At 34.9% G+C, this 18,933-nt stretch overlaps 1 protein-coding gene across 3 annotated transcripts in view; it reads right to left on the reverse strand.

Moving 5' to 3' along the window:
- The window catches only part of PARN (poly(A)-specific ribonuclease), a 173,095-nt gene that overhangs the window by 81,574 nt on the left and 72,588 nt on the right, over positions 1 to 18,933 (reverse strand). For all 3 annotated transcript variants that reach the window (XM_054589602.1, XM_054589603.1, XM_054589604.1), the window contains exons 19-21: positions 15,777 to 15,832; positions 14,096 to 14,182; positions 11,921 to 11,995 (exon numbers count right to left, since the gene is read on the reverse strand). In XM_054589602.1, coding sequence (XP_054445577.1) covers positions 11,921 to 11,995; positions 14,096 to 14,182; positions 15,777 to 15,832 — 218 coding nt within the window. The remainder of the gene's footprint in view (positions 1 to 11,920; positions 11,996 to 14,095; positions 14,183 to 15,776; positions 15,833 to 18,933) is intronic.

Here is an 18,933-nt window from a genome sequence, read left to right on the forward strand (position 1 = left end):
TAGTAGAAATAGCACTTTTTTTGCTACATGATATGCTGAAGTAATTTATTTCACTTCTCTTTAAACTGTCTATATAATAACAATAAAGGACTTGAGGGGGGGGAAATGCGTTTCAAAGTTTTATTTGAATGTGTGGGTGACTTTACCATGTTCCTTTCCCTAATACTGTAGCAACTTGTTCCTTGTCCTTTGACACAACCTGAAAGAGAATGTTCATGAAGTTCCCCACATTGCTCCAATTCACACACAGAAAGGATAAAAAGGCATTCCTACTAGTTGGACAGTATAACATAAAAGCTTTATTACTAAAACAATTATTTTAAGCCATGTTTGCTTTTTTGTAGTCAGACAACTTAAGAAATGCTCATTATACTGAGATACATTAACATGGGGTATAAAACTTAAGGTAAACCTGGTCTGAAGTGACAGGGTCACCACCACCATCAACTATAAGTTACTAAATACTCCAGTGGTCTACCATTTTCTAGAATTTTTGCTAAACATAAGGAAGTGACATTCATCCTGATACTAAAATGATGTTTGGGTTTTTTCCAGGATAAAAAGAGAAGAGAGAGGCTATATAAATACTCAACAGCATAAATATCAATAAATATCATAAACTGAAAATGTTTCATATACATCTTATAAGGATAGCAGATTTTTTAAATTTTATTTTATTTTATGTTAGAGAGAGGGGAAGGGAGGAAGGAAGAGAGTGAGAGAAACATCGATGTGAGAAAGAAACAATGACTGGTTGCCTTTTCCAAGTACCCCAACCAGGTATGGAGCGGGCAACCCAGAACACTGCCCTGACCGGGAATCTAACAGGTGACCTTTCAGTTTGCAGAACGATGCCCAACAAACTGAGCCACGCCAGCCAGGGCCAGAATAGCAGCTTTAACTCTAAAGTTGAAGAAGGAAAATTCAAAGAAATGAATTCCATAAATGTCATGATTAGAAAAAGGATGCTATAAAATAACTACAGTCAACTATGGAAAGACAACTCTGCCAGTTAAGAGATTCAAAAGACATATGTTTTCCTTTGCTGTGCACCTGCACATATAAAAAAGCAGGTAATACTTTTTTAGCCTTAAATTTATATATTTTATTACCTGTTCACAATGGTAAAAGAATCAGAAAATAGAAAAGTAAAAGCTACCTCTTTTTCCATCACCCCAAGAGATTCATTAGTAACATGTTTAGTAACACAGTATTCTAAATTAACCACTTATGTGCTCCAAAATCACTTCATATTTATCTCCAATTTGCTAAAACCAGATTTATTCCATCTTCAAAAATAGTAAGGTTTAAGACAGCAGGAATCATATATGAGAAAACAATATATACATGTAAAGACTAATACAACTAACCTACTTAATCAACCAGTTCATTATTTCTGCTAACAAAACAACAAATGACATCTGAAGCCTCAGGAATAATAATCAGAGACACAGCGTTAATGCTGAATTCTCAAACTCAGTTTCTCAGTGGCCTGAGAGCAATCAGGAATTAATATCACTGCTTTAAATTTCCAATTACCACCATCATCCTAAAATCTTTACTGAGAGCTAACTATGGCAATGGTACTAACTATGACATTGGTACCTGCTTTCAAATGTATTCTGTATAACCTTTAAAAGTATGCATGATAAAAACAAGTACAACAATAAAGCATACAACTACATTCAAAGATATACAAAACTATCTGTGCAAATTAAAATACATATTATATTCCTGGTCTTAACGGTTGAATATGTCTAAATAAAGCTGTCAAGGGAATTAATCTGTTAAAATGTCAGTGAAAATCCCAAAGGGCTTTTCGAGTGACAATAATAAAATGATTCTAAAGCTCATTTAGAAGAATAAATAAAAGCTTGAGAAATATGAGGCAAGAGTCCTAAAAATGGTTTGAATTAAGTGCCCAACAAGGAATTGATTAAATAAATGATAATACACTCATATGACAAAATGCTATTCAGCTAAACATACACAAAAAAAATGTACAGGAAGAATGTATTACATATATAAAGTACTACTAGGTTAAAAGAACAAACTGTAAAATAATATGCATAGGCTATTATGGATAAAATACGTACTTAAATATCATACATGACTAAAAGGTAAATCTCAAATATTATTGCAATTATCTTTGTTAATAAAGAAAGGGGCAGTAGACAATATTTAGCTTTTCATTGTAACTTAAAATTATTCTAGTAACAAAAATAAATTATCACTGTTTAATAACAAAGGGGAAAATGAGTTATTTTTAGATTTTTTTAAAGATCATCATTATGGACCTAGGAATTTCACTTCTTCAGAATTTATTTTTAGAAATAATCAGAGACACAGACTAAGATACAAAGACTCATTAAAGAATTAATTTCAAACAGTAAAAATCTGGATATAACTTAAACATCCAAAAGGGATATAGTTATATATGCTACGTGTATGTGTACAATGTAATATAATGCATTCATTTACAGAAAAGTCTTTTAGAAAAATCTGTAATGGGAAATACTCAAGGCATAATATTAACTAATGAAGAATCTGCAAAAGTATACTTGAAGTCAGATCCCAATTTATATTTAAAATGTTATGAAAATAGCCCTGGCCAGTGTCTCATGGAACAACTACTACTCACACCTCTCTGCCCAAAGACTTTCTATAATTCTCTCTAATATGCGCCATCTGTCACACTTCCACATTCATTATTCATTTAAGTTCATTGCTTAAAATTATAATGAACTAAGACAAATTATAGAAGCTACTTTTTTATGCTAGAAATTCATTTCATAGATGATTAATAATGAATAATATTTGGAATATATTATTTACAAAGCATGCCACAACACCTAAATAGAACCAAACCTAATCTAGTAGGCGGGGGGGAACCTGGCCAGTGTGGCTCGGTTGGTTGCAGTGTTGTCCCACAGACCAAAGGGTCACGGGCTCAAGTCCTGGTCTAAGTACAGGCATAGGTGGCAGGTTCAGTTCCAGATCACAGCACCAACGAGAGGCAACTCACTGAGGTTTCTTTCTCACATGGATGTTTCTCTCCCTCCCTTTCCTTCCCTCCCTATCTCTCTAAGCATGTCCCCAGGTGAGGATTATAAAAAAAAAAGTTATGAAAATACCTCCTAAACAAAGTAAAACTGAAAGGAAATACTAATCGAGATACGAGTACTCATGTCTAAGTTGCAAGATAATGGTTGAATTGTTTTCTTACTTATATTTTCAAATATTTTTCACATTTTTAAGTTTAATTTATTTCTAAAATTAGGGGCCAGAGAGTACAACAAAGCAATTTTTTTACAAATGATATTATAACTAAGTTTGATGGACTTACTGAGCATCCAGATAATATATCACAAAACAAACATTCTTAGATAAAATGGCCCCTAAAACACAAAAATCAAACCCAATGCTTTGGGCCAGAAACAATTTAATAGAATGTGAAAATTCAAAACAATTTAATGGAACATGAAAATTCAGCCTCTAGAGCACAAACACTACCTTTCTTTCTCCTTCTTACATTCTGTCACAGGACTCGTTTTCTCATTGTTGCATCAACACTGGATATTATAGTAAGACCTTGGGATGCTTTATTTGGCAGTCAGGAAGTTTTTTTGTCCTATTTTCATACTAGCTACTGCCCTAAAAATACACACACACACACACACACACTCTCTCTCTCTCTCTCTCTAATTACCTGAGTGCTTGTTACACTCAAATAAATCTGCCTGATACAGATTTCATAGCAGAGATGTATGAACTACTAATTCTCAAGATTAAATATCTAGGAGCTAATTGCAAAAACATGAAGATTCTTAATAAATATTATTAAAAAATTTCCACAGTGCTTTTCATAGATTGAGTTAGAGGGAAAGAAAAACAATCAGTTGCTCTCACAAGTTTTGAAATCAGAAAATATCTAAACAAAACACAAAGACATTCACCCTTTTCACTAGTAAAGATTTTTCTTTATCAAACTTGATGTACTCAATAAGCCACTAATGTAAAAATCTTGCCTGAATAAAAGAAATACATTATTTCCAGGATCCAGTACTTATGCATAAAACAAGTTTTAAAATGACAGGCCTAATTATATAAATAATTATATTTAAATGTCAATGGACTAAATACTCCGATTAAACTCAGGTTATCAGAATGGATCAAAAAGCAAGACCCCACAGTATGCTATCTACGACTGTATGTTATATACACATATAGGTTGACAGTAAATGGAAAGAAGAAGATATACCAGCCAAATATAAAAAACACAAGAATAGATCAACTCTATTAATATCAGGTAAAGTAGTGTTAAAAATCATAGCATTATAGCCTTGGCTGGTGTGTCCCAGTGGATTGAGTGCCACGCTGTGAACTGAAAGGTCGCCAGTTTGATTCCCAGTCAGAGCACATGCCTGGTTGTGGGCCAGGTCCCCAGCAGGGGGCACATGAGAGGCAACCACACACTGATGTTTCTCTCCCTTTTTTCCTCCCTCTCCTCTCTCTCTAAACATAAATAAAATCTTTTTAAAAAATAACAGAATTATAGCCCTGGCTGCTTGCTGACTGGGTGGCTCAGTTGGTTGAAACATCATCCTGTGCACCACGAGGTTGTGGGTTCAATCCCCAACTGGGACATGTATGGGAAGGCAACTGACTGATGTTTCTCTCAAACACTGATTTTCTCTCCCTTCCTCTCTCTCTAAAATCAATAAACATATCCTTAGGTAAGGATTAAATAATAATAATAATATCATTATGAAAGATAAAAAAGACATTTCATAAGAATATAGAAGTAGGGACTTCCAGCCAAGATGGAGGCATAGGTAGATACACTTTGTCTCTTGACACAACCAAAAGAAGGACAACAAATTTAAAAACAAAAAATAACCAGAACTGCCGGAAAATCAAACTGTATAAAGTCAACAACCAAGGAGCTAAAGAAGAAGCATACATCCAAACCAGTAGGAGGGGTAGAGACAGGCTTCCAGGGAGAGAACATGAGGCAAGGTGGTGCTGGAGGACCAGGCGACTGAGGCAGTGCCCAGCAGACTAGGCAGTCACACATTTGCGTGCGGATAAACTGGAGGAAGAGCAGGGGAGCGAGATAGACTGTGCAATCCAGGGTTCCAGTGCAGGAAAAGAAAGCCTCAAAACCTCTGGAGGTTGTGGCGGTAGGAGAAACTCCCAGCCTCACAGCAGAGTCTGCTGAAGAGAACCACAGGATCCCAGAACATAGACAAATGCACCTGCCCAGGAGTCGGCACTAGAAGGGCCCAATTTGCTTGTGGGTAGCAGGGGAAATGACTGAAAGTCGGCTGAGAGCTGTGCAAGTGGCATTATTCCCTCTTGGACCCTTCACCCACATACAATGTCACAGCGCAGCGACCTGGGTTGCCCGCACCCTGGCAAATACCAAAGGCTCCACCTCTTCCAACTTAACAGGTGCACTGAGACAAAGAAATATGGCCCAAAATAAAAGAACAGATCAAAGCTCCAAAAATAGAACTAAGCAATGAAGAGATAGCCAACCTATCAGATGCACAGTTCAAAACACTGGTAATCTGCATGCTCACTGAATTGGTTGAGTATGGTCACAAAATGGAGGGAAAAGGGAAAGCTATACAAAGTGAAATAAAGAAAAATATATAGGGAACCAACAGTAAAGGGAAGGAAAACGGGGCTCAAATCAACAATTGGAAGCAGAAGGAAGAGACCAGAATGAAGAGAAAAGAATTCAAAAAAATGAGGAGAGGCATGGGAACTGTTGGGACAACTTTAAACATTCCAACATCTAATTACAGGTGTACCAGAAGAAGAGGAAGAGCAAGAAATTGAAAACCTAAAAAATAACGAAGGAAAACTTCCCCAATCTGGAGAAGGAAACAGACTACCCAAAGACCCAGGAAGCCCAAAGAATCCCAAAGAAGTTGGACTGAGGGAGGCACACACCAAGGTACATCATAATTACATTACACAAGATTAACGATAAGAAGAGTATATTAAAAGCAGCAAGAGAAAGGGAGACATTTACCTGTAAAGGAATGCCCATAAGACTATCGGCTGATTTCTCAAAAGAAACCTTGCAGGCAAGAAGGGGCTGGAAAGAGGTATTCAAAGTCATGAAAGGCAAGGACCTACATCCAAGATTACTATATCCAGCACAGCTATCATTTAGAATGGAAGGGCAGATAAAGTGCTTCCCAAATAAGGGAAAGTTAAAGGAGTTCATCATCACCGAGCCCTTATTATATCAGATGTTAAAGGGACTTATCTAAGAAAAAATGTCAAAAACTATGAACAGTAAAATGACAACTCACAACTATCAACAGCTGACCCCCCCCTGAAAAAAAACAAACCAAAAAAAAACCTAAGCAAGCAACCAGAACAGGAACAGAATCACAGAAATGGAGATCAGAGGGGTGTGGGAGGGGGAAGAATGGGGGGAAAGGTACAGGGAATAAGCAACATAAACAGTAGGTACGAAATAGACGGGGGAGATTAAGAAGAGTATAGGAAATAACGAAGCTAAAGAACTTACATGTACGACCCAAGGACATGAGCTAAGGTAGGAGGGGGACGGGAATGCTGGGGGGAAGGATGGTGCAGGGTGGAGGGGAATAAAGGGGAGGAATAAATGGGACAACTGTAATAGCATAATCAATAAAATATATATTTAAAAAAAGAATAATGGAGTCAATTTATCAGAAAGGCAAAACCATCATAAATGTGTATGTACCTAATAACACAGCCTCAAAATATGACATGCCATTTGACAAAATTAAAGGGGGAAATAGACACAATCATAGATTTTAACACTCACTGTCCAAAACTGATAGAAATACTAAATAAAACATCAGTAAAGACAGTGAATATCTGAACAAGGATATTACAGACCAAATCATATAACATATACTAAACCATATACAGAATATCCATTTTTTTCAAGTGTATGTAGTATGTTTAGTAATACAGACCTTATGCTAGGCCATAAAGCCAGTATTAGTAAATTTTAAAGGACTGAAATCATACTGAAACTTATAATCACAACAGAATTAAATCAGAAATTAGTAACAGAAGAGATCTGGGAAAAATCTAAGTACTTGGAAATTAAATAACACACTTCTAAATAATCTAGGGTCAAAGGAGAAATTAGAAATTTTATCTAACTTAATGATAATGAAAATATAACATGTAATTTGTGGGATGCACCTAAAGTAGTGCTTAGTGGATATTTATAGCTTTAAACGCTTTTATTAGAGCAGAAAAAAGGTCATTCAATGGCTTGGAGAGAGTCTTAGCTATATACACACTGCTGATTGGGTGTGAAGCCTTGCGTGCCCACTGAGGAGACAAAAAATTTTAGCCAAAAGTAAAAACTGGGGCAAATCTGTAAATTGCTTGAATGTTGTGTTCCCCAACTCAGCTGCCGAGGGTGGAAGCCTTACTGGCTCAAGGTGTTTAAACACCTGATCAATCTTTGGCTGATCAGTAAACTATACTGACTGACCTAGAGGTAACCTCTAGGAGGCCAGGCTTTCAAATTTTTTAAGAAAAATTAAAAAAATCAATCACATAAGGTTGTACCTCAATAAACTGGGACGGGGGAGGGAGGAGACAAAGTAAACCCAAAGCAAGTAAAAGGAAAAAGAAAAAAAATGCAGAAACCAACAAAATAGGCAATATAGTGAATACGGAAAAACAAAATAAACCAAAAGTTGGGTTTTTTTAAAAGATCGACAAAATCAGTAACCCATACATAGAGTGACTCAGAAAAAAAATGAGAACACAAATCACCAATATAACAAATGGAAAGTGTTATCACCACAGATTCTGCAAACATTAAAAAGATAACAAAAGGCACAAATAAATTTTAGTTACAAAAAGCTTTTTAGCAAAACAGTGCTGTATAATCACCTCAAAAGAGTCGTATCCACAATTCTAACATTTTTCTGTTAAATGCAATCAAAAGCTGTGCTTTTAAAAGTCTGATTTACTATAAGCACATTCATACTTTGTAATGAAGTGAAGATAAGACACCCGACACCCTCACCACCCCAATCCCAATAAATCATCCTGAACAAGCTCTTAAGGCTGCGTATCAGGAATTTATATAATTAGCTGAATTTAAGCTGGCTTTACAAATGCTGTAATTGTTTCTAACTTTTCAGAAGTATCTTTATCAATTCATGGTGTGCTCCAATCCCCAGCTTTCAAAATAAACGAAAACATTAGTTTTCTCAAGCTATTACTATAAAATTATAGGCAGACAGAAAATGTCTTATAACATATTTGAGGAAACTAAAAATAATGTCTAAATACTGAAAATACTGCCCTGGCTGGTGTGGCTCAGTGGATTCAGCGCTGGCCTTAGAACCAAAAGGTTGCCGGTTCGATTCCCAGTCAGAGTACATAACTAGGTTGCAGGCCAGGTCCCCAGTAAGGGGCACGCAAGAGGCAACCATACATTGCTGTTTCTCTCCCTCTCTTTCTCCTTCCCTTCCTCTCTGTCTAAAAAATAAATAAATAAAAATCTTTATGAAAATATGACTAGGAATTTCAACTACTTTTAAAATACTGTTGAGCTCTTCTTTTAACAAAACTATATTAGGAATATAAAAATCTTAAATATGAATGAGCTATTCAGATGTGACCATTAAAGATTTCTTATTTAACGACTTTCAGGGAAAAAATCTCAAAAATAACAATCTCAAATGCTGAGGATAAGTGATCTTCTCCATAGTAACAAGTCCCATACTGTCCACCTAAACAGCAAGATGGGAAGAAGGCTGAATGTATGGCTCGTATGGGTTATTACCATCTGAACACCCCAAAGCCATCAGGGACCCTCACCTTCACAGAAGCAGCAGGAAAAAAAAAAATCAAAACACATGGCACTCAATAGAGAGTTTTAATAATTAGTACAAGTTTTCCTAGGAAAAAAACCTCAATAGTCAAGATGTTGAAAATAATTTTTAAAAAAATCTTGATTAGACTTAATATTATCAAAAGACAGTATCAGTTAAAAAACAACTCCTTAAATGTAAATCAAAAATAGTTTGTAGCTGGGCCAAAGAAGCCATTACAGGCTGCTATATAAATAGACATTTAATGATTTTTCCAAAGCTACATTATTGATCTAACAGGACCTCCATTTCCGCAGAAATGAGTAATTTAAGATAAGATTAATAGGATTTGCAGCACATTAAAATTATCACTATAAAGAACAAATTTTATATTGTCTTTCAATGAAACATCCTCATAATTTTAGAAATCACAGCATAAGACCAGAGACAGTAGGTATACCCATCAAGTGCAAAAAGACATTTCTAAGTCATAATATCTTCAATATTATTTATGCAGCTAAATAAATATTTAACATACACTTACTAATATTAGGTTTACAAATGTCGAGACTGAACACAGGATGGTGAACAAGAAATATGGACCCTGCTCTCAAAGAGTTTACAGTCTATCAGTGAAGACGAACAAGGTGTGTCAAAAAAAGGATGCCAAGCTAACACAGAAAACGGGTTACATTCCCCTACAAATGAAGCCAGGGAAGACATCGGGAGAAATGGACATTTAAACTGAAATGAGGAGGGAAGTAGGACATAGCCAGGCTCTAAAGGGACTTAGGTGACGGTTGAGTCAAAGACAGCTTTTGCCAAAGAACATTATGATCACAGTCACAGCACATGCAAATAGCCAGCTAAGCATTTGTATTAAGAATCATCTTTTGATAAGAAGAGAAATAACAGTGGAAAATGAGACTTTACTAGTAAGCTGTATATATCAAAAGACAACAGGCATCTAGGGTAAAAGGATCACAATGTCATCCTAGCCTATTTCCCATATTACTCATTCAAACACATTTATTTATTCATGCCTCAGTGAGTGCCAGGCACTAGAGAAGGATTCAATGGTGAACAAGGTGGGCTCAATGTTACCCTCAGGAAAATAACGCACATAGGCAGACAATCAAATTACAGTGCCTCTGTGGCTATCTGATTCTGAAATCATTGAATAAAATACTGAGCTTAAAAATTACTGTTTGAACAGTCTTTCAATAACAAGTAATGGAGAAATTATTACTAGACATCAAATTTGGTATAATACCCCATACACATAAATAAGAATTATGCTTGGACTTTCAAGTAAATACTACTAACTAGTGTTTTATAGATCTCAAAGCACTTTTACACACTCTCATTTTTACTGTTCATACAAGGGAGACCAAGTTGTTATTTTAATAATTACCTACCATTTGTTAAGCACTGCTTGTAGAGTGGCAGCCACTTTGGTAGGAACTTAATATCCATGATTTCATTTCACAGAGTAATTATCCTCATCTCGATCTCTCAAACAAGGAACCTATGGCTTACAGAATTTACATAACTTGCCCAAAGAGACATGGCTGACAAGTGGCAGAGGCAAGGTTAGTCACCATGTAAGTATGACTTGAGACTTGGCACCTCCTTCCTCTTGCTGCATGGCTTCAATGTTACCCAAGTGTGAATAGTGAGGGAGTTGATGTGTGACACTGAGTAGAGGAGGTGTGACCAGACTTTGGGTCTGGAGTTCTTGTTCAGTGTTTTCCCAACCTCACTAAAGTCTCACTACAGTCTTAATCTCAGAGTCCCTGACCCCCACTTGAACTTATCTTTAGCTCTCTAAGATTTCAACCCCTTTGGATTCCATCTAAACTGTCTTTCGAAGGACTGAGGGGGAATGGATCACAGAAATAAGCAAATATTGAAACATTTAACAAGCAACATCATTCACAGCCTCCATCCAACGCTATTCCAGGTGTGTCACATGCTCCTCAAGTACATCTCCCATTGAAATCTACTATTAATAACCATAATAAAAGGCTGAAGCTTTGTCAAGCTTTATGTACATAAACTCATACACAAAATCCTTACAATAACACTAAGAAGCCCATACTACCATCCTCAATTTATGGAGGGAAGCAGAAGCTTATCAAGTTTAAATAACCTGCTCAAGGTCACACAACTATAGGTAGGACAGCAAAATATGACTCCAGAGCCTAAGGTTTTCATCTCCTTGACAGCTTATATGCCTGCGATGGCCATATAATTTTTTAAAATACCCAAATACTCTGGTCTGAATTTGTATGTTTGTAGAAGTTTTCATATATAAGTACTCTTATAGTTACATTATCAGAATTGTTTGTTTTAGCATATGGCACTTTATTAAATAAAAAGAAAAAATTAGATGTATCACTTAAAAATTTCATACCTTTTACATTATTAAGCACCAGGAAACTTAAAATCTATTTGAATAAGCAGCTTCACACTACATATTTTCTTCAGTATTTTATTCAATAACTTTTCATCCTAAGAAAATTGAATGTTTTGTGGTGGTTAATATCAAAATTATTTAGGGTTCAACTAGAGATATGATACTCCATCTTTTTATAATCCTGTTTTAAAAGGAAATAACATTATCTTTCAGCTTGTTTGTAAATCAAATATCTGATACAAGTTTAATGGAATGATAAAATTAAAAATATTTATAAAATACATGGGAAAACTACAGAGATGAAAGGGTCAATGCTGATATCATATTTTGGTGTCCCCCATTCCTTTCAATTTGCTACATCTAATCCTAAAAGTAAATCTGCAACAGATATTAGAAAAAATGCAATGGGAAAAGAACAGAATGGGGGTGAGTAAAAAAATATATTATGTAGTACATGTAATGAATCAATAAATTTGTCTTATTTCCTCATCTAAACATGACTAATTATTTCTTTTACAGACAATCTCTAGACATACCAGACAGCAATGCTCGTGAATCAGTTGTTTGAACCCACAGTGTTTAGACTGCGGATGGGGCACAAACTCCTACTTTAATTAATATACAAAACAATATCCAAAACACTTACCAATTTGTACTTGCTCAGGCTGGCTGAGAGAAACAAACGCTGACGTGTCATCAATCCAAGATATCTGAATGTTACCTGTAATATTGAATTAAACATGAGGTGAATGCTTGACCATTTTTTTAGATTTTATTTATTTATTTTTAGGGGAAAAGACGGAGAAAGAGGGAGACATCAATGTGTGGTTGCATCTGGCACACCCCCTGCTGGGGACCTGGCCTGCAACCCAGGCATGTGCCCTACACTGGAAATCGAACTTGTGCCCCTTTGGTTCACAGGTGGGCGCTCAATCCACTGAGCCACACAAGCTAGGGCCATTTAGACAGCTATCAGATTTCATTTATATCTGTTGTATTTCAGTATACATGTTAATTTAGAGAAAGAGGAGGTGCTGGTTTAAAATATAAGCAAAATCTCATCACTATGAAAAGCTAAATCATAAATCTACCACAGCAGTTATTTCAGTTAAAACTTCAAGAGAAAAAGATGAACCAAGGGAAAAAAAGGAGCTTCAAAAATTTGTTTTAAAAACAAAGATCCTTCATGATTCATGATTCAACACAATATCGTGTCAGCACTGGAAACTTTGTTCAAGGAATTTAGCAATGAAAAAATGTATTAATTCTAACTAAAATTTTCAAAGGCTACAAAACTACTTTGTTTTATTGTCACAGGAGAAAAACTCTCTTCCTGATGTGCAAAGAAGTGCCATAATGACTTTCTCAATTAGAAAGTCACTTACTATTATTTTGTAACCCCTCTACCCTATATGTTGTCTTTGAGATAAATAATAATAGCTAATACTATTTATTAAGTAGTTACTATATACCAGATACTATTCTAAATGCCTTCCATGGATTAGCTCATTTTAACCTTTGTGACATGTCTATGAAATGGGCAGTATTGTTATCATCATCAGCTCCACGAGGAAACACAGATATAGAAGGGTTATCTGTCCAATCACACAGTAATATCCTTTAATTTAAATGAAAAATAATTCTACTCAGACCATTCTATTTAATTTAGCCAATTACACAGAAAAGAACTTAACAAGATGAGAAACTACAACATCAAAAACTTTCAAAAGAAATACGCTGTGAAATCAAATGCATTTCTATACCTGTGTTTAAGTTTAAAAACAGGCTAGAATTTCAGAAGACATTTAGACTATGTGCAAAGATTAGAATAACTTTCCAGAAATATACTTGCTTTCACTTATTTTCTAAAATTTAAGTGGGTAAAAGTTTTTACTTAAAAAGCTCATATATGCTTATTTTAGAAAATAGAGAAAGCATAAAAAGAAAAAACTCCAATCTAAAACATTCACTGATAGAAGCATATTTCCGTTCAGTATTATTTCTATACAAAGCCTTTTTAAAAATAATTTTAATTCTACGGGAATCCTACTTTGCATCCACTTTTTACTCTAAATATTAAAATATAAACACTTCATTACCTTTTAATAAACTCTGCAAATATTTTTAAATGGCTACATACTAGTCTATTGAGGAAACAGGTGAGCATTTACTAAACACTCTTATTATTGGACATTTAGATTTTTGATACCTTCACTTTATCCAAGAATATCCAGAGAGAACAGCCTAAATATTTCATTTGTTAAAATAAAGAGGCATTGCTGAAGACTAACAATCAGAACAGTCTTTATAAACTGTAATCAGAAGATTGTTCAATTTAACCTAATCATCTGACATAAAAAGGAAAAAAGAAAAGTTGCCCTACTTCACACATATCACATATCACGGTCCTCTCAAGTATCTGTGTTCATCTGCTTTGATTATTCAATGTCAAGCAATGACCAACCGGCTGCCCGTAATCTTAAAAATAATTTTTCCTCAACCTAGGAAAGCAATATTTTCCATGGTCAGCAATAAGGGAAGTTATAGTAATCATATCCTGCTTTCCATGGATTAATAATAGCATTCTACTGTGGGTTGCTATTAAAAGTTCCTCAGATCATATTAGCACAAAAACAGCAATATGCCAAACTACCAAAAATTCCGTAAGTGTGATTAAAACCTTGCATATTAATATTCTTTTATGCCCCCTGAAGCTATTTACCTGTGATTACCTAGACCAAAAGAAGGGAAAGGTTTTAAAAGTGCACTTGTCTGGCTGGTGTGGCTCAGTGGATTGAAAGTGCACTTGTGATGAACTTACCAAAGGCACTGAAAAGCTGGTAAAGGTCACTGGTTTTCCACTCTTTGGGGAACGTCACATGGAGAACGTGATCACGTTTAGGCTGCACTGTAAGACAAATTTTTTGCTAATAGGTTGATAGCTGAAAAGAGAACAATACATCAGCAGTTCTCTAAGTCCGAGCTAACTTGGGGAATCATTATAAATGCCTCCTGATTACCAGACAACACCTAAAAGCATTCTTAGGAATAGCAGGACTCTGCCAACTTTGCCTAGATATCAGGCTCTGATATTTTACAAAACCCACAATTTGAACCCTAGCAATTCTATGCAGAAACATTTTTGCTCATGAAGTTGCTGTGAGAATTATTTAAAGAAAAAAAAAATGACTCTTCTGAGAAGTTTCATTAAACATTTAACTTTCTCTTATAATCTTCTTGTCCACATGTTTATTTAACTAAAAAAAATAAAATGCACTATCCCAATTAAATGGACTAATTGTGTTTAATTAAAGGCAATCCTAAAGCACAATCTTATGTTCTAATACCAGACTCACTACTGAACTGTGCAACTCTGAACAAGAAATCTAACCACTCTAGTCACTCATAGCTATATGAGGGGGACCTCACCCCCAAAACCCAGAATTTATTAAAAATTGTGCATTTATTCTTACACGTTTAAACTTCAGTCACCTTCAAAGTACTCTCCACTTGATGCAGTATACCTATCAAGACAATTTTTCCACTGCACCAAAGTTTTTGATATCACTGACTTTGATGTCTTTTTGTGCTTTAAGTCGTTCTTTTGTTTCACCTCTTCCCTATTGAAAAAACCTTCCCCTTTGAGGATTTTTTTATCCAGAGAAACAAAAAATAGCCACTTGGGGTGAGACTGGGTGAACAGGGAGGGTGGGGCATAGGGTCATGCCGTTTTGGGTCAAAAACTGCTGAACACTCAGCTCAGTGTGCGCAGATGCACTCATAAATCACCCATCATGAAACAGGCAGACACTAAAGAGTTTTCAAAAAAATTCACTGAAGCTGAATGTCACCTCTCACAACAATGCCAGCTGGTACACTGATGCAGATGGGTACCCAGAAGTCTCACCTAGTGGGAGAAGCCCGTACTACGAGGGGCCCGCCCTCCAGAAGATAATTCTGGGATTTTTTGGGTCCCTCTTCCTAAATTGGGAATGACAATATTTACCTTGCAGAACTGTTGTGAGAATGAGATTAAAATGGAAATCTAATAAGGAGTACAACACAGTATATCCTCAGATCAATATCATTGCAATGATTATCATCAAATACTGTTCACCCATTTCTAGATCCCTGTAGTGTACATTAACACAATACTCCAATAATTGGAAAATAGGGAACTTACTGAAATAGCTAACACATCTTAAAATCTATTATATACATACATTTATAAGAAATTATGAATTCAGAATTCTAAGTGAGAAGAAATTATGGACCTATATTTTTTAAAATTCAACTCATGCATAAACTGGAAAATATAAAAGATGAGTGAATCAAGGCTCAAGGGTACCATTAACTTAAGCATACTATTCATCTCAACCACAAAAATCACTGCCTATTTTTAAGTGAATAAAACTCTTTCTTCAGTCATACTTTTCCTGTTTCCCCTTCCAGACCACAGACTTAAATGTGCAGATGCATAAGAAAAATAAAATTTCACTTACAGTCTGGTCCTTCCAAGTTCAGATAGGGAATATCCATGACTCTCATAAGAAATAACCTACAAAAAAAAAAAAAAGAAAGAAAGAAAGAAGGAAAAATAGGTAATGAACTAATTTCTATTGAAAAGACAGGCACCTACTAAATTTTTTAGAAGCTTCTTAATCAAATTACTATACTTTAAAAATCATTTTTAAAGCTGCTAAGATTCATTTCTAAGATTTTTCTAGGGCTTTATCACGTATCAAAAAAGAAACTGGGGTATTCCCAGCACCTACAACAGTACCTGGCACTCAGTAGCTGCTGAGTATTAGCTAAATCAATGAAATTAGTAATTAAAGATTCAAAATAAAGTCCTCCGCAGACCTGCCTTGTCAGTCCAGAGAAACTGAGAGACAACAAATATTACTGAGTGCTAGACATCCTCCCAACCTAAGAACAATTGTCCCCTAAATTATAGAGGTTACCCTTATGATTGGTGTTTTTTTGAGTTGAGGATAACAGCAGAGATGTCTTTTTTTAAATCAAACTATTACACTGACATAAACCATGACAGTCATTTTACGTATAACTTCTAAAATGGATACAAAGGCATTTAAAAAAGAGTGCTTGAAAATTACAAGTCTCAATAATGCCATTCAATTTTCTCTTATTTGCAAGACTATGGACAAAACATCAGGCATTCTGTTGTTTGTGAGATGATTGTAATGAGTTTTATTGAGATAATGATATATATGTGCACTTCTGGTTGAGTCTGCATTATACAGCAAATTAAAAAGGCAATCCAAATGCCCGACAAGCAATTAGTTTGGCTTTACTGACCCACAATTAAGGCATTTTTTTTTAACCAGACATTCAAAAGCCAAACAGGGCATGATACAGTTTACAAAGAGAACCATCAGCCTGAACAACATTACTCCATTAACAGTAAAAAAAAAGAAGTCATGGTACTCTGGTTTGAAAACTTGTGGCCAAGCCTACAATTTAATAAACCAAATTCTATGGCTAAGAGACCCAATTTATTTTTAGTTCACTAATTTCGGCTCAAGTGTACCATTCTGGTTCTGGTAGCTATTTTACTCAATTTAATCAATACTACCTGCAATGCCAGTAGACAATAAAACATATAAAACACCTAACACAGGAGATTCTCCTGGCAGTAGCTATCCTTACTACTGCCAACCAGAACTTGAAAAGATACTCCTGGGTTAGAAAGCTCAGTATTTTTATGTTTCATATAACTTTAAATTCTCTATTTAGTAAATTTAGCAATGGTCTCCAAATTCTAAAAATTAAATAAAAAATAATTTAAAAAGTAGCAGAAACATATCAAGTACCATAAAAATAATTTAAATTTTCACCCTAATTTCAACACAAGAATAAAGCTGAATCGACAAGATGTTTATGGCTATAGTGCCAGATATACCAATAATCAAAATCAACCTCAAGATTTAATAATATGTAGGGGTGGTCAAATTATAGTTCATCATTTCAACAGAACATTAAACAATCAAAATAAATTCAAATAACTTTTGAAAACTTCACATTAAGAAACTGATACAATTTCAAGTTTTTAAAAAAGCACACAAGTTTATACTGTAATTACAGCTTTGTAAAATGCTTGTCATTAAACCAAGAACAAAAAATATCCCCAAGCCAAGATAAAAGGCCAGTGGTTTTATGAAACTAAACTTAAGTTTTTCAAAATGCTTTTACTATTATTTTTAAACTTAAAAAATACATAAAGGCTACCAGAACCGAAAGATCCAAAAGAAATAAGCCCAGCTGAAAATGCCAGCTGAATCAACCTTATATATCCTGTGCACCATCTCACCTGTTATGGGGGAGAGGATGATAAAGCTGATTAAAATCACAAGCTATGAGCCTGCAACTGCTTTATTTCTCATTAAAATACTGTCTTATTTCTAAAACCATGGGACCTCAATTACAAGTTTAGGAGACCTGTTGTCCTATAAATACAAATAAGGCACTTAAAAATATCAACGATGGGACTACATCAAACTAAAAAGTTTTTGCACAGTCAAGGAAACCATCAACAGAACAAAAAGACAACCCAATGAATGGAAGACCATATTCATCAATGATACAACTGATAACAGGTTAATATCCAAAATTTAAAAGAACTCATACAACTCAACACCAAAATAACAAACAATTCAATTAAAAAATGGACAGGGAACCTGAATAGACACTTCTCCAAGAAGGACATACAGGTAGATGTTCAATAGATACACAAAAAGATGCTCAGTATCACTAATCATAAGAGAAGTATAAATTAAAACCACAATGACGTGTCAGAATGGCTATCATCAATAAATCAACAAATAACAAGTGTTGGTGGGAATGTGGAGAAAAGGGAACCCTCCTGCACTGTTGGTGGAATTGCAAATTAATGCAGCCACTATGGAAAACAGTATGGAGTTTCCTCAAAAAATTAAAGAGAACTACGTTATGACCCAGCAATTCCACTTCTGGGTATACAGCATGGGGCAGAAGTAGGTTCACAGTCGTAGGTGCACAAAACACATAGCTTATTCCCATATTATTATTTATTAATTATTGTACTATTTTTCATACAAACTGTAAATCTACTTTAACCTTGCCTTATATGTCTGAAGAAATCCAAAACACTAATTGAAAAGATAAAGCACCCCTATGTTCTTTGCAGCATTATTTACAGGGTCTGGCAAAAGTAATATCTGCTTGAGTGTGTGGTTGGTAGGGTAATAGTATAGGTGTGATAATTTATAGTTTTAATTTCAACATTTCACCTAAGATGTCATTAGGTGTGTTTGAGTGTGATAGTGTTATGTTACACAATCACATGCTTATGATTTTGTGATAAAAGGTTTTGTAATTAAAAAGGGACATTATTTGTAACAGACCCTGTACAATAACCAAGATATAGAAGCAACTCATGTGCCTATCAATAGACGAGTGTATAAAGATGGTGTTGGATAGTATACAATGGAGTATTACTCTGCCATAAAAAAGAATAAAATCTTACCATTTGAGACGATATGGATGGATGTAGAGGGTATTATGCTACGTGAAATAAGTCAGACAGAGAAAGACAAAGGCCACATGATTTCATTTATTACTTTAGATATGTGGAATCTGAAGAACAAAATAAACAAACAA

This window comes from Pteronotus mesoamericanus, unplaced genomic scaffold, assembly GCF_021234165.1.
Source record: "Pteronotus mesoamericanus isolate MK-2021 breed Mesoamerican mustached bat unplaced genomic scaffold, CSHL_Meso_final scaffold_167, whole genome shotgun sequence".
NCBI classification, from domain to species: Eukaryota; Metazoa; Chordata; class Mammalia; order Chiroptera; family Mormoopidae; genus Pteronotus; species Pteronotus mesoamericanus.